Source organism: Acomys russatus, chromosome 1 (genome assembly GCF_903995435.1).
Source record: "Acomys russatus chromosome 1, mAcoRus1.1, whole genome shotgun sequence".
NCBI classification, from domain to species: domain Eukaryota; kingdom Metazoa; phylum Chordata; class Mammalia; order Rodentia; family Muridae; genus Acomys; species Acomys russatus.
In genome coordinates this window covers 7,335,779-7,359,548 of record NC_067137.1, presented here as the reverse complement: position 1 = coordinate 7,359,548, position 23,770 = coordinate 7,335,779, and the positions used below count along the sequence as shown (strand labels likewise).

General features: G+C 48.5%; 1 protein-coding gene across 1 annotated transcript in view; it reads left to right on the top strand.

Annotated features, from left to right (window-relative positions):
- Prkce (protein kinase C epsilon) overlaps window positions 1-23,770 on the top strand; it is a 486,812-nt gene that overhangs the window by 289,120 nt on the left and 173,922 nt on the right. The window contains exons 3-6 of the mRNA XM_051159732.1: window positions 11,836-11,995; window positions 14,060-14,094; window positions 15,279-15,366; window positions 20,356-20,483. Of these exons, the coding sequence (XP_051015689.1) occupies window positions 11,836-11,995; window positions 14,060-14,094; window positions 15,279-15,366; window positions 20,356-20,483 (411 nt within the window). The remainder of the gene's footprint in view (window positions 1-11,835; window positions 11,996-14,059; window positions 14,095-15,278; window positions 15,367-20,355; window positions 20,484-23,770) is intronic.

Sequence of the window (23,770 nt, the reverse complement as noted above, 5' to 3'; positions counted from 1 at the left end):
TAGTCTTGAGTGAAAACATCAGTTTGGACAATGATCTCAGCCCCCGACCCGTGCCAGTGCCCCTCTCCCAGGTGGGACAGTTTTGGAGCACACAGAGGGTACATCGTGTGTCTCCAGTGGCTCTGGGCTGAGAAACAAACCGTTCTCCAGCTTCTTTCCTGACACACCTCCATGGTGGTACCGAGAATGGGGCTGCATGCGCCGAGCAGGCAAACGCTAACGGTTTCCCTAGCAATGAAAATTCAATTCAGAGGGAAAAGGCCTTTATGCGCTGTTAGAAATTTCTGAAGAGAAGATAATTCCCTTGCAAGCAAGTAACGCTTTGTCAATATTGAATTGTCCACTCGGTCTTTACTGGGAAGATAACCAGAGCGCGTGGTAAGAGGTAACCTGAGCCTGCACACACGGCAGGGTTAGTTCAGAGGATTTTCCTTCAGGCAGCTCTGCTCTGCCGGAGTAAAAGGCTAATTAGCTTGGCCTATCCAGTTTAAGCATAATCAGGCATGGGAATGGGAAATGCCCATGAAGGGTGAATATTAGCCGAGATGTGTGGCCAAGACTTGCAGGAGAGAAAAGAAATGCATAGAATGTGTTTGAGTGGGATTAAAAAAATAGCGGGAGTGGTGACATCTCGGTGTGCCGTGACATGAAAGAAGCCTTACACTTGGAGACAATGGCGTGTCAGGAAGCCTGTATGCTGTGCCGTGGTGGGTCCTTGGTGGATTGTTAAGTCCTTTAGAACCACGGCTGCCTTTTATTTTGTGAAAGATGTTTCAATCGCATTGAATGGAAGACAAAAATACACAGTAATTTTGAGCTATAAGAAGACAGAGGACGTGTTCTCTGCCCTAGTATTGTCAATACTTGGGTGCGTTATTCAATTAACAGTGATTAGAACTGCTGATATGAACGAGGGCGTTAGGTGAGGATGCAGAAAGGCTGCAAAAGAGGCCTTAAGAATTCTTTTTCTGAAGTAAGTAGCTGTCTCAATTGATGTACGATTGATGTTCATCATTAAATGTTTGATGGATAAATTGAATTGTAAAAGCTCCTTGCACTACGCAAGTTCAAAGAAAGAGAGGATCTCCTAGTCCACTCTGATGAGAAAACTTTTCATACACAAGAGATATGGTAAAAGATGGAAAGAGTTTCAAGCAGGGGAGAAGAGAGAGAGCCGTGTCTGGAAAGAGAGGAAGCCCACTGTGATGAGATGCTGAGAGAGCACAAAGCACCAAGACTTTCAAGATGCTACTGAGGAGATGCGGGGGAGATGGGAGGGGGGCTGAGCAGGAGCCACAGGAGGAAGGCAGTCAGGAAGGGAAGTGACCCTGCCAGGTCCTGATGATGGTCTGGTCGGCTGAGCCCAGTCCTCAGTGGCAGGCTGCTCAGAGGCCTCAGGTGTTTGCTTCCCCAGCAGCTCTTCTGGTCTGCAGCAGCTCCTGACACATGCAGGACTGAGGATGGAGGTAGGCCTTTCCTCCTCCTCCTCCTCCACCTTCTCCTCCTCCTTCTCCTCCTCTTCCTCCTCCTGTTTCTTCTTCTTCTTCTTCTTCTTCTTCTTCTTCTTCTTCTTCTTCTTCTTCTTCTTCTTCTTCTTCTCCTTCTTCTTCTTCTTCTTCTTCTCTTCTTCTTCTTCTTCTTCTTCTTCTTCTTCTCCTTCTTCTTCTTCTTCTTCTTCTTCTTCTTCTTCTTCTTCTTCTTCTTCTTCTCTTCTTCTTCTTCTTCTTCTTCTTCTTCTTCTTCTTCCTCTTCCTCCTCCTCCTTCTTTTAATTTGCATACAGTAAAATTCACCCTTTCCAGCAAATTAGTTCTGTATTTTCGCAAACATGTGAGGTCGTGTAAGCTACCATAGTCAAGACATGGAATACTTTGAGCACGCTATCCTTTTGTTTTTTCCATGTCACAGTCAAACCCCTGGTAGGCTTTCCAAAGCTTGTAACTTCCCTCCGCTAGAACACCACTTATGGAGCCGTAAGTGTACCCTTTTGACTCCCCCTCATTTGAGATTCGTCCACATTTTTATTTCTGCTCCATATTTGTACCTTTTCTGTTCCTGGGTCGAATTTCAGTGTGTGAACACCCAGCAGTCCTTCACTGAGGGGCAGTTGGCCTCCCAGTTACTGATGATTGTTGAGAAAGCTGCTGTAAACATCTGCATGTTGATTTTGGAGCTATGTAACTTTTTGTATTATTTCAGAAAGTATACAGAAGTGAGGTTGCTTACTCGACTTTATAAGAAACTTCCAAAGTGAAAAGAGGCATTTTGTACCCCGACTGGCAGCAAAGAAGAGGTTGGGAATCATCTTCCAAGGACCTGTCCAGTTTCCGTAGCTCTCCTCATGCAAAGTTCTCCTCAGCCACTCACAAGGGGGAAGGGTTTTGAGTTTTTAAAGGCACCAAGCTGTTTGGTGCAAGAGGAACAGGGTCACTCTACACTCTGGGGAGACCATGGCAGCCCCAGCATGAAGAAGATGAGAGAGCACCACCCTTCCTCAGGCTAGTGGTCTGAGGGAAGGGAAGAATGGGCGCACACGTGAGCCTCCACTCCAATGTCATAGCAATGGGATTTGAACTGAGCTCGCTAACGTGGCAGAGGACAGACACCGCGTTGTGTGCCACAGGTAACAGGAGTGACTTCAATCGTGAGGGCAGACTGTTGTCATGGCTTCTCTGACATGCTGTCATGATTGTGCTTGCGTGGTCTTGAGTTGGGCTCACTGTGTGATGCTCTGCTGGGAGTCATGGGTCTGCTGCTCAGTGACTCAGCAATTATTTTTTTTGCTCTTTATTTCTCTTCCTCTGACTCCTTGTCTTATTCTTCTATTGGCTTTTAATTTCCTCCGTTCGTCTTCCTTCTTAGGTTGGCCAATAAACCCCACCCTGTCTGCTTCCTGGGAACCCTGCCTGCCTCCGCAGCAATGTTGAAGAAGCCATGCTTTTTAAAATTTTAAGTTTTTAATTGGGGGTGGGGTGGGGGTTGCGAGAGACAGTCTCACTGTTTTATCTCAGGCTAGCCTTGAGCTCGGTGATCCTCCTGTCTCAGGTTATGCGCCATTACACCCAACTATGACTTTAAAAAATTTTTAAATTAGCGTTCAACATTACCTTCGCAAAGAAGTAACTCAAGAAAACCCAAAACATTAATTCGTTGTGGTTTGGGGAGTTGGAGCAGGCACTTAATTATGAAAGTCCCTGAGTCCAAAGAGCCCTGGATGAAGAGGGAGGGGGGAGTTTCAGCTCACTGTGGTCCAGCCACCTCTGAACTCTGCCTGTTCCTCCTGGAACCTCGGAATGGCTGGCATTAATAGCAGAGTGGAGGAGCTTCTCGGTCGGAACCCTGTAACCTTTTGGGTTGTGGTACCTATGGCTTTGAAAGGGAGGGGCCATTCAAGCCTATCTCTGCCCACAACTGCCAACTCAATCCCGGGAACAAGTAGACACCCAGTTAAGACTTCTGGCACTGTGTCCCTCAGGTGGGCGTTATCACGACATTTTTAAGAATGTGACCATTGGCAGGAGCTGCCCCTGCTTCAGGATGCACATGAGCAGATGATGAGTTTCCTGTGACTCATCCCGGACCTCCCTGGCACAGCAGGGACTGCGGCCCTTCCCTTGGCAGGTGTCCAACTTGGTCAGTTTCCCAGGCCGGGAGCCTGGGGATGTTTTTATTCTGTGTCCCTCCTGGGGATAATGACTTTTCCTGGATACCAGGAATTCCACCGTGACTCCAGCTTGTAATTGAACAAGCAACAGAAGGAATGCAGAGGAAAGCAAGCTGGCTTCTTGCTAGAGTGAACTTCTTTCCTGGGACTTAGCATGCTTCACAGTGTGCTTGGTCCTAGCATCCATAGGTGAGTGGGGCCAGGGATGTCCGCCTCACTTCCCCGCTGTCCAGCGATCACTCACTTTGCCTCAGTTTACAGCAGTGCTCCACCCTCTGCTCCATCAGCACCCAGTGGCCTCACGCATTGGGTTTTACCCCAGGAGGAGCACGCACCAGTTACAGTTTTGCTCCGTAAGCTCTGCTGCTTGAGTGCAGTAAAAGCCATTCGGAAAGGAAGGAGAAATTAAATTGGAGATGCAAACCTTGAAATGCCAGCAGCAGCCTTTTGCTTAGATTACACACCCAACAAAGCACTAGGACCCTCTCAAGTCTCCGCCAGCAGGCCTCCTGATGAGTGCTGTGACTGGGAAGATACACACGGAACTATCTCTCCCGAGAAATCAGTGCTGCTTCCTCTTTCCTGTTTTGAACATGAAGGAGGTTTTTTTTTTTTTTTTTTTTTTAGTGTATTGTGTGAGTACAACATGCAGGGCATATTCTTTGGTGCCACATAAATATTTACTTAATATTTGAAACTCACCATCATGAAAGCATTTGTTCACTTGAAAACAGGATCACCCATTTTCCTCCTGGTACCACTGCTTTCATCCTTCAGAGCTTCATTTTGTTTGATAGCTTATTTTTCTTTCTTTTCTTTTCTTTTCTTTCTTTCTTCCTTCCTTCCTTCCTTCCTTCCTTCCTTTCTTCCTTCCTCCCCTCCTTCCCTCCCTCCTTCCCTCCTGCCCTCCCTCCCTCCCAGCAAGTCCCTATGCTCAGACCAGGGACCTATTGAAAGGCAAACAAGTGATTGGTCAGAGGGTTGAGCATTCCCCAGGCCCCAGCATGACTTGGTGCTCTTTCCTGTGACCTACATGAAGGGAAACAGGCCATCATGGTGGGAAGGCACCATGGTTAGAAGTATGAACTGGTTACATTGTATCCACGCACAGTGAAGGATCGTTGATGAGTGCCTGTGGGTCATGTTCTCCTCTTTGTTTAATTTGGACCCCAGCCCACGGGATGGCGCCCCCTGTCTTCAGAGTGGGCCATCCTACTGTGGTTAGACCTCTCTGGATATAGTGTCACGGATGTACTGAGAGATAAATCTCCTAGATGACACCAGGTCTGGTCAGAGGGATAAGATAAAGCATCACAGTACTGTTCCTTCCAGACCAGGGTTTGAACTGGCCACAGCTTCTCCCTCTTTTGCTAGGTAAAACAAACAAACATAAAACCAGAAAACAGAAAACGAAGGGATTAATGATTTCCAAAATTTCAAGTTTGCAACAATGGCAAAAATCTGTCCTACCCCCCCACCCCCCGACAATCTCCTTCAAGGATACTGCAAAAAGGGGAGACAGTGGCGGAAGCTGAGGAAAAACCCTTTACAGCCTGCTGGTATGCCTGGGGGATAACTCTACAGGAAGCAGTCACAGCAGTGCCCAGTCACAGCTGTGCCCAGAGGTGGCCACTGGGCCTATTAGTTCTGATCCAGGCAAGAATGAACCCTTGACTTTGGCAGCCCCTCCTGAACACAGCCTGGAAGCACCCAGGGATCCATAGCTTGACACAAATGAGGATTTCCTGCTGGGCTGGGTTTGCAATAAATGAAAAAAAAATCGTCTCTGCAAGACTAAAGTTGAGGATGCCGTGACCTTAAGATTCAGTTCCAACCTCTGCTTTTGTGGGGAAAGAGATGTGGCTGGTTAAGGGCAGGACACTGAGGATGTGACTCCTTCAGTGACCTGCCTGCCTGCCAGCAAGAACAGGAAAGTGTTTGGTGGCAGGCCTGCCTCTTCATGAGGTCTCAAGTACTCCTGTGGTCTAGGAGGAACGGTCACCCCTCCCACCAAGGAAAGGGCACCCAGTAAGCTTAGAGGCAGAACAACAGCTATCCAGTAAGTACATCATCCTTTTTGTCCTTGGTGTCACCTGCTCGCAGCCTCTCATAGATGGTTCTCTGTGATGGTGCTACTTGCTGTTCGCAGGTATAAAAGTCTCCAGGAGTCTGCAGTGTAGAACACACGCCAGGAATGTCCTGCGGGGGAGGGGGCCTGGGCTCATCTCCGATCTCGGCCCTGCTCAGCTTGTGCCTTTTTTCGGGGGGGCATTTTTAAATGTGACCAGACCAGTCAGGTTCTCTGTTTCTACAGAAAGTTTTCACAAAATAATCATACTAAGTGCTAGCCTGTCCCTAACTTTTGGGAACCCTTTCTGTTGTGTGGTAGTTACAGTCATTAAAAATGAGACATCTGAGAATTGCCTGGGTCATCCAGGCAAAGGAACAGTGATAGCAGCTGAGTACGGTACAGCAATGAGCGTCCTTCAGAGACCTAGAGGTGTCGAGGGACACGTGGGTAACTTGTCAGCTTCCCAGGCCAGGCACCTGGAGGTGTTTTCATTCTGTGTGTCTCTCCTGAGCATGACTTTTCTTGAAAACCAGAAATCCCGCTGTGACTCTGGCATGTTAACTGACTTCCTGCTTGAGTTCGCCCTCTTGTGGCCAGGTGTAGTAGTGCACACATGTGGTCTTAGCACTCAGGAAGTGAAGGCTAGAGGATTGTGCATTCAAGGACTACAGAGCAAATTCTAGAACAGCCAGCCATAAGCTACATAGCAAGACTGTACCTATGGATTGGTGGGTGGATGGAGACAAGGATGGACAAATGGACAGATAGGAAATTTATTTTCTCTCCTACTCTCCAAGGAGGCAGCCAACCACTAGGGAGCCATTGCATTACTTGATTTAGGCCTAGAGAATGCTTTGAAAAGGCACCAGACAACACTTTTTAAAAAATATTACTCAATTACTCTAGCATGGTATAATTCTTCGCTGTTACCCTCAGCCTGTCACTGATACAGGATCAGGTTATAGCGCACCGTGCTGTGTCTGTCTTCCATGTTACTCTGGTGTTTGCACACGGTTTTGAATTGCTGTAGATGTAATACACCTTTAGAACACTGTATTAGTCTTAGACAAGTTATTTCTCTGTGTTGACTAAGGTGGGCAGGCAGTGAGGAACGCCCATAGTTCACGGTGATACAGCTCTTGCTTGTCCTTGTCTTGGAGTGAATTCCTCAGGAAGTGCCAAGTTACATCTCGTTGTGATTCTGTTTGTGCTTTCTGTGTATTGTAATATCGCTTTCTGAAAATGTATGTCGTCTGCTACTCCCTCTAGCAGTAAATGAATAAGTCAGTTTCCTCATAGCTTGCCAGTAACAAATGATAGCATTTTTTTTTAAAAAAAGCTGTAGCTTTATTAGGTATAAAATGGTAGATCCATGTATATCATAATGTTATGTTTTACATTTTTAAATTCCTAATAACAGTATATATTCCATATTTCTCCTGCAAATATTTTAACATTAACATTTTTAGAATTTCATCCATGAGTACTGTCTTTGCATCATTTCTACCCTCCTCCCCATCCCAGCTCCTCTCATGGTTTCTTCCTGCTCGCTCTCAAATTCATGACCTCTTCTTCTTTAATTATTAATAACACACACACACAGAGAGACACACACACATGCACACTCTCACACACTGTATCTACACCACATCGCATGTGTATGTAACACCTCATTCTTAAATATATTGGCCTTTATTTCCCCCATTTTTTCCTTTTTTTCCCCCAAGACAGGGAGTCTGCTGTGAGACAGTGTCTTCAACATATGACAGGGAGCTGAAGCCCTGAAATCAAAACAATATGGCCGTCTAAGCAAGACCTGCACAATGATGACACCAGTTGGCATTCCAACAAACCCTCATCCCTCGGTGGAGAGCTTAAGGTGGTTAATGGCTGGTGTGTGAAGCAGAGTCAGTCTTCTCCGTGGATAAGCCCCTGAGAGCTTACCCAGTCCCACGTAGTCAGCCCTGACTACACAGCATACATATGCTTATACACGCATGCATGCACATGCCACATTCACCACACACACACACATACACACTGCATACACACCACACACACACTGCACAAACACACATTCCCACCACACACATACACGCACTGCACAAATACACAAATACACATTCACACCACATACACACACACACCACACACACACATGCTCACAGATGCATACACACACTGTATATACACCACACACACTGCACAAACACACATACACCACACACACACTTATACACACACACACACACACACACACACACACACACACTACATCTGTTGTGTAATGCTTTCCCTGGAGAGGTATAAACAAATATCTGTTCACCCCAGATAGGGAACCAAGCACAGAGCAAAGTAGGCAATATGTAACAGAGTATGGTGAAGGATTATTTACAAGAGTAGAAAACACTTAGAAATAGTTACATCACTAAAACCCACCCCAGTATGGGTCATGGCTCACAAAGCTGGGACCTTGGAGCTCTCTCCACAAGCTGCAGGCAGCCTTAGAAGTTGGAGAATTCCTTTTTCAGGCAGCTCAGTTGGTCTGAACATCCTTTCAGGCAGCTGGTCTGGTCTAAGAATGTTTCTCAGCAGTTTTTACAGCTTCCATATGCTTGGGGAATGAGGACTTCAGTGTATCTGCTCAGTTTCAGGGACTTCCTGCAGCTTTTAAGTTGTTTACTTCCTAAGCTTAACAAGCTTCCATGCAGGATAGAATGTTTCATCTCTCCTTAGAACATTTGAAATTGTGTGTGTTTGTGTGTGTGTGTGTGTGTGTGTGTGTGTGTGTGTGAGAGAGAGAGAGAGAGAGACAGAGACAGAGAGACAGAGACAGACAGAGGGAGAGGAGGGAGAGGAAGAGGGGGAAGGGAGGGGAGGGGACGGGGAGAGAGACAGAGAGACAGAGAGAGACAGAGAGAGGGAGGGAGAGGAAAAGGAGGAGGAGGGGGAGGGAAGAGGGGGGACAGGGAGAGGGAGAGAGACAGAGACAGAGAGAGACAGAGAGAGACTCGCTGTGTAGCCTTGGCTTGTCTGAAGTTCACTATGTAGCTATGTAGACCAGGCTGTCTTGAACTCCTGCCGTAGCATCCTGAGCAAATGGACAGACACACCTAGCCAAACATTCTGTATCTTACTAGGCTTCCTTCAAGATGGCAAGTTTTATCTCAAAGAAAATTACTACACAATAGCATCATCCCTACCATAGGAGCTACAATTTGTCTGTCTGTCTGTCTGTTTATTGTGGCAACCCTTAATATAGGGTCCAGACTCTTAGTAAATGTTTAAGTATATAATGCACTGTTGAGAGCACTAGGGTCCACATTAGAGACCATCTAGGACTTTCTTGTCTTGAATGTTGTTCCTATTAATATGACCCTGATCCCGGTTCCTTCCAAGCTCTGAAAACCCCCATTTCTGCTCTCTGCTTCTCTAAGTTGGACTGTTGATGAGTCCCTGTGTACGCGGTGTCATGGAGAATGTGTTCTATGACCGGCTTGTTTCACTTAGCATCGTGTTCTACTTAGCATCTTATCCCAAATGGCAGGGTTTCTTTTCTGTGTGACCTGTTTAAAAAAGCTGCATTTATCTATTTAGCACGTTTCTCTTTAGCTGCTCAATCATCTTAGTGGACAGTTAGGTTGTGTCTCTGTCTTTGCTATTGCAAGCAATGCTACATCAAACATGGAAAAGCGGACATCACTTCAAAATCCTGATTTCAGTTCTCTGGGCTGGGAGTGCTGGGTCATACAGTAGTCTTTTTTTTAAAGTTTTTTTGGGACTTCCCTGCTGCTTCTGAAAACAGGAAAGTTAGCCATCAGGGAGGGAGCCTCCAGCTCAGTTCCAGCTTGGTTTTTACTATATCTTGCAAGGAAGGCATACAATGTCTTCAACAATAGAGTCTTATCTACTAGTACTGGTGAGCAACCAAGAGGAAAAGGAAGAATAAGAGCCTTTATTGTTTCATTTGGGGGGCAGGGGTGGCGGGGGAGGGGTGGAGAGGACACTCTGACTTCCCTCACCAACAACTCTATAAGAGCTCTTAAACTTTTCTGATACTGGGACTTTTGTTTAATAACCCATAATTTTAGGAGTAGTATTGTCCATCCATGAATGATGTATTTCATCTTTTTTTTTTTTTTTTTTTTTTGAGACAGGGTTTCTCTGTGTAGCCTTGGCTGTCCTGGACTCCCTTTGTAGACCAGGCTGGCCTCCAACTCACAGCAATCTGCCTGCCTCTGCCTCCCGGGTGCTGGGATTAAAGGCGTGCACCACCAATCCCTGCATAAAGTCTAATTTAGAAGGCAAGACAGATGTGCTCAGGGGCTGAAGTAGTGCGAATCTCTTGATTAAGCTCCATTGAGGCAGACCCGTGTGCAGGAGTGACCCTGGGCCGTCATCCTGACCTGCACAGAGGCCTCCTCTTCACTTACCTCCATAACTTTACAAAACCTGCCACCAGTATCCATCACCCCACAAGAGGTATCCGAAAATAACTGCAGTTGATTTCGGGCGGCGGCCATATTTCCCCTGGAAGTGAACGAGTGAACATAGCTTAGAGCATTTGGTTGGACTACCAGGCCTCTTCACAGAAAGCCAGGCAATGACCTCTCAGGGAAGACTGCCTCAAATGTGGCATAGTTCCTCTGGGAAAATTAGATCGGATTTCTCGCCATTGTAACTGAAAACAGTTTTCCAGGATGCAAACAACTGGCAAACTTACAAATCTGATTGTGTCTTAAATGCATTAGAAACCAGCTTATGCCTTATTGTATTCTGTGCCTGGTTTTATGAAAGAAGTAAAAGTCGTGGCAGTTTTTCCCCCAAAAAGAATCCATGATGCCAGGGTTGGGGTTACATTTTGTAGATCAAGTTTATAAAAGTGACTCCTGCTAAATAGATTGGATTTTTAGTCATTTGTTATCTTCTTACGAAAACTAGGCAATGCTCAGGGCTAATAGATGTCTCAGGAAGTCAAGGAGCTAGCTCACCACCTGAGTTCTAAGCCAGGACCCTGTGCACACCATGATGGTGCATGCACGTGTGTGTATACATAATCATGAATGCACATGCGCAAGAAGAGATCTCTGTGTTGAGTCACCAGAGGTGTTCCTGTGAGACCCGATCCATGCACGTGGCAGGGCAGGAATCCATGGGTTTTCTGTATTCAGGAGGGACTCAGTGTCATCAGAGGCATTTTTAATCAATAGTCAACCAGTTAAAAATGAATCCCAGGCAAGCTGAAACCCATGGAATGGAAGTCCAACAGGCAGGTCCCTGTCTTCATCAGCCAGGGCTATGTTAGGTTGGTAGCCTGGGAGCCTCAAGGCCGGCCCCCAGGAAGCAGGGACCAGGCCACCCAGGTGCTGTGGCTTCCCCAGCACACCCCTATTTCCTGGGGTCACAGTTCTCCCCTCTGTCTTCAGTGGCCTAATTAGATGCGCTTCACTCAGTGAGTCTGAGATTTGGAGGAACCCTCTGCTGTCTGTTAACACAGCCCCCCTGCCCCCCTTTTAGCCTTTGAGAAAGGTCTGTTGTTCTAATCTGAGCATAAGGGAGGAGGAAGCAGTTAGATTTATTAGACATATTCTGTGAGGAGCTAGGCAGCAAGTGAATAGGGGTCACCCACCTAGCACCCACCTTCCAGCCACCCCATGTGGTCAACGGCGTGGTCCCCTTTTATTGAGAGAGACGCCTGCCGAGACTCATGGTTAAGGAGTCCAAGTGCACTGCACTTAAAAGTCTGCTAAGATTTGAATGTTAAATATTTCGACCCCCCTTGGCCTTCAAAACATGTAGGTTGGGCCAAGAGAGGGCATGGAGGAATGGGACAGCTGGAATGGGACAGCTGAAAGCAGAGGCAGGATCGGGCCGGACCCCAAGCTCGCAGGTAGACGTGAGAAGACTGTGTGCCTTTTGGGTCCACCCATCCAGGGTGCTCACTTCCTCTAACTGATCATGGAGAGTCCTCAGACCTCCATCCCCGCCCCCACCCCCGGAAGCAGAAGGGCTGCCTCCCACCCAGCCCACTCCTGCCCGGCGGTCAGTGCTAAGGTCACACTAACGCACACTGTGTTCCTCTCTGCTTGTGTCTTCCGCAGCCCCTAAAGACAATGAAGAGCGAGTGTTCAGGGAGCGTATGCGGCCAAGGAAGCGGCAAGGGGCTGTCAGGCGCAGGGTCCACCAGGTCAACGGCCACAAGTTCATGGCCACCTACCTGCGGCAGCCCACGTACTGTTCTCACTGCAGAGATTTCATCTGGTAAGTCCCTCACTCTGAGGACCTCTGTATTGCAATAATAGGGGATTAGGTCTGCGGTAGGGGGCGATGAACTTCAATCAACAGTGCTCATGTGAACAAAAGATGTTCTTCTGGGCGTGGTGGTGCACGCCTTAATGTCAGCACGCAGGAGGCAGAGACAGGCAGATCTTTTGGGGCCAGCCTGGTCTACATAGCAGGTACAGATCAGCCAGAGCTACACAGTGAGGAGAGAGGGAGGAGGGAGAGGGATGGGGACAGGGAGGGAGAGGGGGGTTGGTGGGGGCAAGGGGGGAGGGGGAGAGAGAGGGTGGGGATTCTGATGAAAGCAAAGAATGAATGAAGTAGTGTTCTTCCAGACCGAAGCATCATATTTTAATTTGAAATAACGTGGAGATTTCCCTAATAAAAGTCCAAGTGTGCTGCATATTAATTTAGGTGCTCAATCTATACTAATTTTGACATCTATTTTAGAACTCTGATTCAAAGGTTTAAAAGACAGACCTCAGTATGGAAATGGTGTTGCTGCCCTTGGGTCTCGGCAGTGTGACGCTGACATAAGCCTGGAACAATTCGATAATAACAGTAATGGTTTTCCTTAATAAAGCAGCTGGTGTAAAGGTGTGAGATTTAGAACTTTCACTGGTGTTAGATTCTGATTAAAAAATTGAATTTTACTGTGTGTGTCAAGAGATAAAAAGAAGCAGACTTTCTGGCATATTCTCTGAGCTCTTTGAAGCTGAAGCAGAGATCAATACACTTGGACTCAGTGAGGAGAGCGGACGCAGCCAAATTGCGTCTGAGTTAGGCTTCTGAAGGACACTCGGGTTCTAGGAGGCACGAGTATTAGTATTTGTTATACAGCAAGTCGCTGAGGTTGGCATGACCACTTCAAGTGACGTAGCTTAGACAGGCCCACCTGAAGCATACGGCCCTTGCTCCCACCCCCCACCCCTACCCCCCACCCCACCCCACCCTGTTCCCATGCTTCTCGCCAGCACTGACCCAGTGTCTCACCTCTGAGGACAGGGATATGAGTGGGTAGGTTTCACTGTTTTGTTCCCAGGCTAACTAACCTTGCCTGCTGTGGCTGTGGAAGGAACCTCTTTTTTTTTTTTTTTTAGCTTTTATTGAATGTCTATGATTTACATGTCATGCACCAAAATCCCTCTCCTTTGCCCAGTAAAATAAAACAAAACAAACAAAAATCCTTGTCCCAGAAGCTGTAGTGTATCACATAGTATAGCCTTTTGTCCACATGTGTTTACTTTCAAATGTTCATTGCTGTGAGTCATGGGTCTGGTTGGAGGCCTACACTGTCGTTACCGGATCCTCACTGGGACTGCTGTCGGATATCCCGTTGTTGTCCTGTGTCAAGGAGATTCTTAATCTTTGAATCTACAGGTCTGGCCCCTTCATGTGCTTCAGCAGGTCATACATGGGGTAGATGTTGGGGTGAGGTCGACTCAGAGCCCTGGATCAGGGCCTGCTCCCTTGTCACCAGGACAGGGCCCACTCCCCTGCTCCCATGTCATCAGGGCAGGGCCGGCTCACCCTCTCCCATGTCCTCTGGGCAGGGCCCACTCTCCTGCTCCCAGGAAGAAGCCTCTTAATGGCTAATTGAGCCCTTAGTCCTAACTGTAGACTTCCCACATTCTTGGCAGGCTTTGGGATGCCCAGGGTTTATGCCAGCAATGTCAGGCCTTTCCTGAAGTCACAGAGCCCTCTCTTGGCATGTTCTGGTGCTGGGAGTCGGGGAATGACCTTCTCATCCATGAGGAGGGGAATGTTTTAATTGACCAGCTTTTGTCCAGAGCAAGGAGGGTTGTTTGTGGCTCTTTGGAATATTGCTATCCACCACTGGGGTGAGTGAGGCCCTGTACCTGCTCTGCAAGGGAGGTGTCCATGTGGCCTTTTGGGAAGCATTCTTAACCCCCCAAGTGGCAGTGAGGTCACACTGCTTAGCAGATCCCGCAGTTCTCAACACAACATGGGTGGAGGCCAGAACAGGGTAGCTTTGTGTATTTATGTTTTTACCTAGTAAAATTTGCATCTTTTTCCTTTCAGGGGTGTCATAGGAAAACAAGGATATCAATGTCAAGGTAAGAAGTATTTTATGAACTTAGCTTTTGGAATCTATGTTTAGATTAAGATTGTAACCCCTTCTGGAAGGTGCATGTTGGGTGGAAGCAGCTAGAACCTTTATGCAGTTCCTTTGTCACCCCCTCTCCAGAAGTGTGACCCTTCTATTTTGTCACTGCCTGACCATCACTCCTACATACATGTATGATACATGCCACAGAAGTGCCACCTGTCCCCTAGCATCCCAGTAAGTGCCCTTCCCTAGCACTTTGGCCACAATAGCAGAAGGCAGCAGTACTTTGATTTTTTTTTTTTCCTGGTAGATTTAACACTTCAGTTTAGAGGCTCACTGGAGTCTCCCATCTTGCTTGAGGCTATGCGTTCTCCCGCTCCGCCTCCCTGGCTCTCTGAAGGCACCTCTCACCAGCTCCTTAGTGGCCCTGGATGGTTTCTGCTGATTCTCTCTGTGATTTCCACTGTGGCATCATCTTAAACATTTACAGCCCACTTGAGGCGTTGACAGTTGCATTTCTCTAGGTAACTGACCGCAATGCAAGGTCGAGTTGCACTGGCAGGTGGAAATGAGATGTTGTCATGCGGACTTCCCTCCAGTGAGAGCTGGGAGGCCATGCTGTCTCCCTTTAGGGTCTAACTAAAGTCTTACTTCAAGTAGAGCTTGGGGTGGCTCTGCTAATGGTTGCTATGATCTGGGCGAGCATGTGAGCCATTACGCCCTTAACCACTGATGACCCATACTGTCCCCATGACCCTGCAGCTAGAGCAGACTTACTAAATCAACGGGAAGTCTAAAGTTTGGTGCACGGTAATCATAAAACAGTTTGTTTTTAAGGCCAAGAACTCTGTGTTATGTGCTCCAGCCCTGACACCAAAGAAAAGCACTGCAAACCTTTACTAGAGACTCCATGGAGAGCTGGCCAGAAGGGTGGTCCCTGACCTCGGCAATGACCTTTGACCATCACTTTCATCTTTCTTTGGGGGAATTTAGGGAGTCCCATGGTCTTGGTGGCAGAGTGTTTTTTTGAAACATTGCATTAAAGGCTTGAAAAAGGAGATTCAATCAGATTAGGACATTGTCAGAAGGGGCACAGTTCTGGCCATGTCTCCTCTGAGACCGGATTAGATCTCAGGGTGGAGTCTTGCTTCCTCCGGGCATCGCTCAGGCGTCTGTGTTTATCACTCACAGTGTGCACTTGCGTCGTCCACAAGCGATGCCATGAGCTCATCATTACGAAGTGTGCTGGGCTGAAGAAGCAGGAAACCCCTGATGAGGTAAATATTTACAACACTGCAAGTCTGGGCTTTCTTTCCTACAGCCCTCCCTTTCCTGCCCCTGATGTTATCCCTCGGGAACCTTATCTCTCTGAGATCCTGCAGTTGTATTTACTGTCTTGAGTAGAAATGAAGGGAGTTGGCTTCCGCCTTTTGGCTCATCTGTTGAATGAGCGTAACTCTAAGTTAGTTTTACCCAAGTGAAATGGGAGCCCAGAGCTGAAGATCATGAGGGAAAACGTGGAGTTCATCCATCCATCCATCTATCTATCTATCTATCCATCCATCCATCCATCATCGGTCTGTCTATCTATCTACCTATCTACCTATCTTCAGGATAGGGTCTCTATGTAGCTGCAGCTGTCCTGGAACTCATTGTGTAGACCAGGCTGGCCTCTAATTCACAGAAATCTGCCTGCCTCTGCCTCCCAAGTGCTAGGGTTAGAGGCATGTGCCCCCATGCCTGGCTCTAAAGTGTAGAGTCTGTTTCATTTCCTCATTGGAACAGTGAATGGCGTAATGACGCATCCATGTGCAGGTAATAAGCAGACACACAGCAGGGGCCACATACCTTGATGAGGTGGTTGGAACCAGAATGGACCGAGCAACCCAAGAGTACTTCCTCGATAGCGATTAAAACAATGTTGTTGTGTGCTTCCTGTGCCCTGACTCAGAAGCACTTTTACATACAGTATTTAATCCCATCACAGCTTTAAGAAGGTAGATATTATGTTATCATCTTAACACGAACAGACTAGGAGCACCAACGTGGCCACAACGCTTGCCCAAGACACAGAGCTACTGTGAGAAAGAGCCATCCGTGTTCAGACCCAGGTGGTCTGCCTTAGAGCTTCAGCCTTGAGTCCCTGTCTCTTAGCTTAGTAACCAGTGTCAGACTGGCTTTATGGAAATTGCTAGAGCTATGGGAATGTGGAATTCCACAAAGGAGCCAGGTTTCCCTAAGAATGAGGATCAGTGCCTCTCAGCAGACAGTTCCTCATGTTGTGGTGACGCCCCCCCCCAACCATAAAGTTACTTTTGTTGAGGGTCGGGCATGGTGGCACACACCTTTCATCCCAGCACTCGGGAGGCAGAGGCAGGTAGATCTCTGTGAGTTCGAGGCCAGCCTGGTCTACAAAGTGAGTCCAGGACACAGAGTTACTTTTGTCACCACTTTATAACTGATTTTGTATCGGTTTTCTGGTGGTCTTAGGCGACCCCTATGAAAGGGTTGTTCAACTGCCCCACCTAGAGGGGGGCGTGCTGTGACCCACAAGTTGAGAACTGCTAATCAGGATAGTTGTACCATTGGTAGGCTAGTTTCTGAGGGAGACGGCAGATGTGACGGTGAGTTCAGAGGTTATCTGTGCCCAGAGTGTGAATTTCAAAGGTGCGCTTGCAGTTCCCAGTGCTGTAAGTACCTCACAGTCAGAGGTCACATGAGTCAGGCCAGAGGAACCCCAGGAAGGACTGGGCACCTGGCTATAGAGTGAAATGAGCTCATAATCTGAGTCCCCAAAGTGACCTACGGAGTCCTTCTACCCACTCTCTAAAAAGTGTCAGGCAAAGAGGAGTTCTGTATCTAGGCCATTTCTCATCTTTGAGTTTCCTCTTGCATCTGTGCTGCCTCTGCAAGCAGTAGGGTGCAAGGCTTAGATTGAGCCTTCTGTGCTCTTGAGGATAAACCTGAGGCCCGATCCCCACAGTCTGTCCTTTGTCCTGGTTATATGTGAAAACTAGCGACTGCAATATGGCTTAGTTGGTAGAGTGCTTGTCCAGTGTGCAGAAGACCCTTAGTCCCTAGCACCATGGAAACCAAGCGTGGTGGCACACACCTGCAACCCCAGCACAAGGAAGACAGAGACGGGGCGGGGGGAAGGGGGTTACAGAAGCCGAGGGCCATTTTTGGTTGCATGATGCGTTCAAGGCCAGCTTGAAATACATGAGACCCTGTCTCGAGGAAGGAAAAATACAGTGCAACCCAGCAGCTGACTCTCCTGACCCTTGACCTAGGAGCATAACGTGCGGTCCATTGTTCCTGTCCTTACCTTCACAGGGTGATGGACAGGGAGATAGCACGCTTTACTGCCTGACTTTCTTCCCCATGGACATTCCATTGACTATTTACTAGGCACTTCCTGTGTGGCAGGCATTGTGCCCTGGCCAGTGGGAGCAAAGAGCACACAAACCCCGGCCTGATGGCTCTCACGGGTCTCATTGCCTGGGAACCTCAAGTTTCTGAACCTTTCCTCACTTCCTGGAAGGGAAATGTCCCAGAAGGCTCTGGGTTCGGCACAGTAGGGAGCTGAGATTGGAAGCACACAGTTCCTATTTAACCCGGCACTTGCTGCCTCTTCTGCCCTTCCTGACAGGTTGAGCAGGGGTGTCTCCTAAATGTGGCCTGTATCCCCAGAGACAGGGTCTCACAAATGGGGCTTCTCTGTAGTAGAGTTGATTGCCCATTCTGGTGTCCCCGTCATCCTCTTGTGCTTCTTCGGGTCAACACCCTTTTGTTGTCATTGAGGACCCCTCACTGGGTGACTGGTCTTTGAGTTCATTCCTTTGGGTGTCATGGACACACAGGCACACATCTGCACATAAACACAGCCCCAGGTGCCCAGGTGCTGCATCCCTAGTGTCCTCCTCTCAAAACTCTCCCACTTTAATAGCAAGTTTGAAACCAGCTTGGGCTATCTAGAAAAACTCTATCTCAAGTAAAAACCAGCAAAAGTGTTCTACTGATGGGCTTCTTGGATATTTTCTTTGCCACTGTGGGCACTTGGCCAGTTGCTTGTGTCTCCCATCAGACAGTGTGCACTCTTTGTCAGTGCAGTGAGCAGGAATGCCCTGTCATTGTGTCCCCTTCCTTTCATCTGCTTTTGCATCTTGCAATTCTCCTCCTGCCCTCTTCTTTTTTTCTATTTTCTCCGAGAATCTCACTCACGTGTATTCTGCTGCAGAAATATGAATGTGCATGCGAGCATGCATGTGTACGTTCGTGTATATATATGTGTGTATGTGTGTGCATGTGTAAGCACATACCCACACATATATGCTTTCTTGTGTGTGCCTGTGTTGTCTTTGTGTTTGCTTCTCTGTCTGACTCTGCCATGATCTTGCAGGTGTTTCTTTTTTTTTTTCTTTTTTTTTTTTTTTTTTAAGATTTATTTGTTTATTACATATACAGTGCTCTGGCTGCATGTATACCTGCACACCAGAAGAGGGCATCAGATCTCATGATAGATGGTTGTGAGCCACCATGTGGTTGCTGGGAATTGAACTCAGGACCTCTGGAAGAGCAGACGGTGCTCTTAACCGCTGAGCCATCGCTCCAGCCCCGCAGGTGTTTCTTATTATCTAATCTTCTCCCCGTTCTCTGGCACCTTGGAGCCTTTGTTGATCCCAAACTGAGATTTCATATAGCTGTCTCGAGCCCCATAACGGCCACCTTATCACCTGGGATAACTTTCCCACCTCTTCACCTTAGTGTGTCACTCATAGCTTTATTGAATTATTCCTGGGAGGTTAGCTTCTCTTCTCTTATGTGTCTACCATGTCTTCAGACCTGCAGGAATAGAGTGGACACAGTGACCTCAGCCAGTCTTAGGCGTCAGAAAGGGAGATTTATGGTTAACACACCTGACGCTCCTATGCAACAAATCTAAGGTGGGTGGGCACAATTATTCTCAGTAAACTCAGAGAACTTGTCTGCTGACAGGACTCTAATGGATGGCCCGTATACAAAGGAGGTATTAGTAGCACTCTGGCTCTAGGGTAGGACAGACGTTTCTGGAAGCTGAGTAACAGGGAACTCCATGAGCGTTCCTCTGTCCTCACGCCCTACTCAGCATCTGTATCTAGCTCTCGGTGCTTCTGAGTCCTCCAAGGAGCCTTTCCACTCCACACTCAGCTGGTGAGCCAAGGCACATGACACCCCCCCCCCCCCCGGAGCCCTAGAGTCAGCTTTCCCTGCCCATGCCACCCGTGCCACAGGGCTGGCTCATGTGGCTGCTTCCCCAGACAGGCAGAGAGGAGCTGTAGTCAGGCTCTGAGAAGACTCAGGAAGGTAGACTGTGCTGACTGGCGACTCTTGGCTCTGTAGAATCCTTCATGTCTCCGTCTCTCCTCCGTTAGCTCACTGACCCCACCCTCCTATGACATCAGGTGGGGCAGCGAGACTATCCTTCCCTTCAGATGAGAAATCCGAGGTCCAGGGAATCAGGACCCCTGAAGGAGACCTTGCTAGAGGTTTGTTGGCAAAGCTAAGTTTCTGTCCAGCACCCGTCGTGTCTACCCTGTCCCCTTTCTCACCCTTACTCCCTTTCTCACTAATGAGCAAGTCGCAGCAGAGTGGATTAGAACCCTGAAATCAGACACATGGGGACAGAAGCCCGTCTTTGCATCTGTTGAACTTATAGGCATGTTTCTGAATCCCACAGTGCTTTCATTTCCTTGTCAGTGGAGTTGAGGAAAGCTGTAACCCTACCCACTAAGGTGGTGGTACAGCTTACAGTATTGGTGGCCACCTCAGTATACTGTGGCCATCACTCTTATCAGCCATCTTCATCGTCCATATTGGTCTGTGATCGTGTGCTACTTTATGGGATCCTGGGTTTTGTCTTAAGCTGCTGGAAGCTTCTCTTTCCCCAGCTAGGCCTCTTTGCACAGAGCCGTGCTGAAAAGCACTCAGTGACGTCATGCAAGTGACTTCACTGTGAGGTGCTCATTGCTAATTGTGTTATGGTCGTGTCGAGGCCCGTAGTCTTGGACCAGCATGTGTAAGAAGCAGTCTCTTGCCGGTGAATTAGAACAACTCTAGAAGTGAAAGCTGGGGGGAGGGGGGGGCGGGGCAGGTGGTTCTCTTCTGGGGCCTGCCACGACATGTGCTTTCAGAGCATGGGGTGCTCCAAGAATCTACCCGGGAACCAAGAAACAATGAATTCCCTAGAGGAGCTGGGTGCTGATGCTGTGTCTTCCTGTCCCCGCAGGTGGGGCTCGCAGCGGTTCAGTGTCAACATGCCGCACAAGTTCGGCATCCACAACTACAAGGTTCCCACGTTCTGCGACCACTGTGGGTCCCTCCTCTGGGGCCTCTTGAGGCAGGGCTTGCAGTGTAAAGGTAAGTCTCTCCCCGACCCCTCAGCCCAATGCCCATGTGCCCCTTTATTTCTCCTTCATGTAAAAGGACATTCTGGTCTTGTAGTGTTCTTTCTAAAGTGGGTTCCAGGTTTGGCTTGTGCCTTGGCCACACCCTTGATAAGCCATTGTCTCCTAACTGTTTGCCTGATAAGACCTCTCTTTAAGGGGGTGGCCAAAAGTGTGGAGAAATCATGACAAAGAAGGTATGGCTGTGCCTTATAAAGTGGCCGGCATCTTGGGAAAAATAAGATGGAAGATTTACAGAAAAGAGGCACTGGACCAGGCGGGAAGGCGTATGTTTGAAAGCCCAGAAATGAAGGAACCTGGCCACGTCCCACAGTTTATTAGCAGAAGTGGAACTTGACCCTTGCCACTCAGATTCCCCGCTCTGTCCCTGCTATGCCACCTGCAAACTGCCCGTTCCCATGAGCGTGCTGGGAGCCCCAGCGAGAGCACATGACTGGCCGGTGGGAACTTACTCAAGGAGTCTAGTTGTGTATGTGACCAAGTGTGTCCACTGTGTTGCACAACCATGAAAAAAATAAGATGCTTACCTGGAGAGTATTTTTAAATTAGGTTTTATTTTTTGTCCTGACTATATGAATAAGTAATAAACCATTTTCAAAAGAAATGGAGTATAAGGAGATAAGCAGGGTATGGACACAGTAATCACTGCAGGGCTTTTACTAAGACATTATGGGCCTTGTGTAAAGCATGGTTGCAGTAGAAATAAAGGGAACAATATCAGTATATTACAGAGGACTCATCGTTGTCCAGAGTGACTAGACCAGCTGGGAAGATAGTGGGACAGTCTCTGGGATAGGAGCTACGGGAACACGGCCAGAGCAAGGGGCGAGATGATAAATTTGAGCTGGGCATGGGTTGGTTAACTTGAGCACATGCCTGGAAGACGGAGCCATCTCATTGCTGGCCATTCTTGTTGAAACCTGGTGGGTGGGTGGGTGGGTGGGGTTGGCTTAGCATTGCCAATGACCAGCGGCTGTAGAGAAGATGTCACCCTCTGGCTAAGGACCTCAGCTGTGAAAAGAGTCAAAAGATAGACATTTCAGGGCCTGGGATGTGGAATCCGGTATAAGCCCGTGAAGGGAACAGGAAGGAAGGGCTACACGGGTAGGAGGGAAAGTAGCAATGACTGGGAGATGCCCCGCCCCCCTTCCACACACACACATTAGGCAAGAGCAGGGGGAGTGAAAAGGAGCGGTGAGTAGTACCAAATGCCCCTGAGATTTTATCTAAGTCAGGCGGTGGCGGCGTATCCCTTTAATCCTTGCACTTGGGGTGGGGGGAGAGGCAGATGGATCTCTGAGTTCAAGGCCAGCCTGGTCTTGATAGATGTGACACATGAGTTCCTAGTGAGAAGGCTCTTGGCTGCCACGGGAGCGACGCTGGAATGGCACCTCAGAGGCATTAGCCCAAAGTGAGAAGGTGTACCGCGGACTGAGGCAAGGGGGAAGGCGTGCTTTGGGAAGGGCTGGGTTGGAGCTTCTTCCCTGGCCCCGGCCTCTCTCTGAGATCCATCTTAGAGGATAAAGATGGGCAGAATTCTCAGGACGCCGTGATTTATAGAGACTTCAGGCTACGACTTGGGGAGAGCCCCTCAGGGTCCTGGTTTGGTTCCTGCCTGCTTGGGGGAACTGCAGCAGGTCACCATCTGCTCTTCTGCCATCGGAACATAATAGAAGAATTAGTGCAGCGACACGCCTCAGAGGACAGCTGTGCAGAAACACACAGACAAGTCCCTCCTCCTCCTCCTCCTCCTCCTCCTCCTCTTCTTCTTCTTCTTCTTCTTCTTCTTCTTCTTCTTCTTCTTCTTCCTTCTTCCTTCTTCCTTCTTTCTCCCCCTCCCTCCACCTCCTCCTCCATCTTCTTCTGAGGCGTCCTCACTGTGAATGATACAAGCAAGCCTTAAGAGAAAAGGTGTCTATATAAAGGGGTGTGCTGTATGGTGCCTTTATACTGCCACCTGAGACCTAGCAGCCACCAAAGCACTCGCAGTCAGTCTTCCCGAGCCTGTCTGTGTGCATCTGTGCTCACCAGCAAGAGCCAGCTCACCTCAACACAAAGTGCTCTCACAGCCCACGCAGGCCCAGTTACCTCTTCAGCTGTGGCTGTCACCACCCTCAGAGGGTCAGCTTGCCCTAAAAGGATATTTACTAGCCTATCCCTTCTTATTGTGAGCCTAGTGTTAATATCAGCCGGGGGGGGGGGAGGGGAAGGTGAAAACAGAAATACCAACACCGCCCACCCCACCCCCCACCTCCCACTCCCCACCCCCCACCCCCACCCGCTCCCAAATCTTAAGAGCATAGCACAGAAGATGCAGCTCCATATGCCCTAATCCAAGGCTGTCTGGCATGGCCCTGCTGCTGTGGTCCCAGCTGCACATAGTAGGTGCTCAACTCACCAGGGATGTGAGCTGAGTAGCAGCACAATAGTGACTCTTAAATAAACAAGAGCACCACCTAGCCTTGTGACTTGTTTCCTTTTGGACGACTTGGATCTCCAAGAAGCCAGTGCAAATGAGTGTTACCAGGCAGTTCAGGGACATGCGTGGGGAGGAGTTCAGGTCATTGTTTGGTATTCCCTCATAGCCTTCTGTGTGTGCGTGAGCTTGCATGCGTGTGCATGTGCGGGTGTGTGTGTGTGCGTGTGTGTGTGTGTGTGTGTGTGTGTGTGTGTGTGTGTGTGTGTGCGCGTGTGCGCGTGTGTGTGTGATGATTCACTAGAACACTGTATAACCTGAATGTTGCTCAGGTTTTCTTTGATCCAAGCTGGCACATCTATTTCATATTTTGGCCTGCTGCCTCCTGGTGTCACCCCAGCCTTCAGGAGCCTGTGGTCACACTGTGGATTCCCCAGCTGCCCAGTGCTCCTATTGGTTTTTGGTTTTTGGAGACAGGGTTTCTCTGTGTAGCCTTGGTTGTTTTGGACTCACTTTGTAGACCAGGCTGGCATGGAACTCACAAAGATCCGCCTGCCTCTGCCTCCCAAGTTCTGGGATTAAAGGCGTGCCCTCTCCCCTCCCCCGAGAAAGACCCCTTTAAAACCTTCAGTTCGCTAAGCTGTCAACCCAAATCCATCCCGGGGAAGGACAGGTCTGACATTTTAACACCAGAGGGCGCCAGTGGTTAGTTCTCCTGGGCTAGGAAGCCCTGTTTGGGGTTGTTGCTGATGGGGGGAGGGGTAGAAAGTCTAACAGAAGCCAAGTGTTCTGGACTATATGGTCTGCCGGGGGATGCTCAGGTT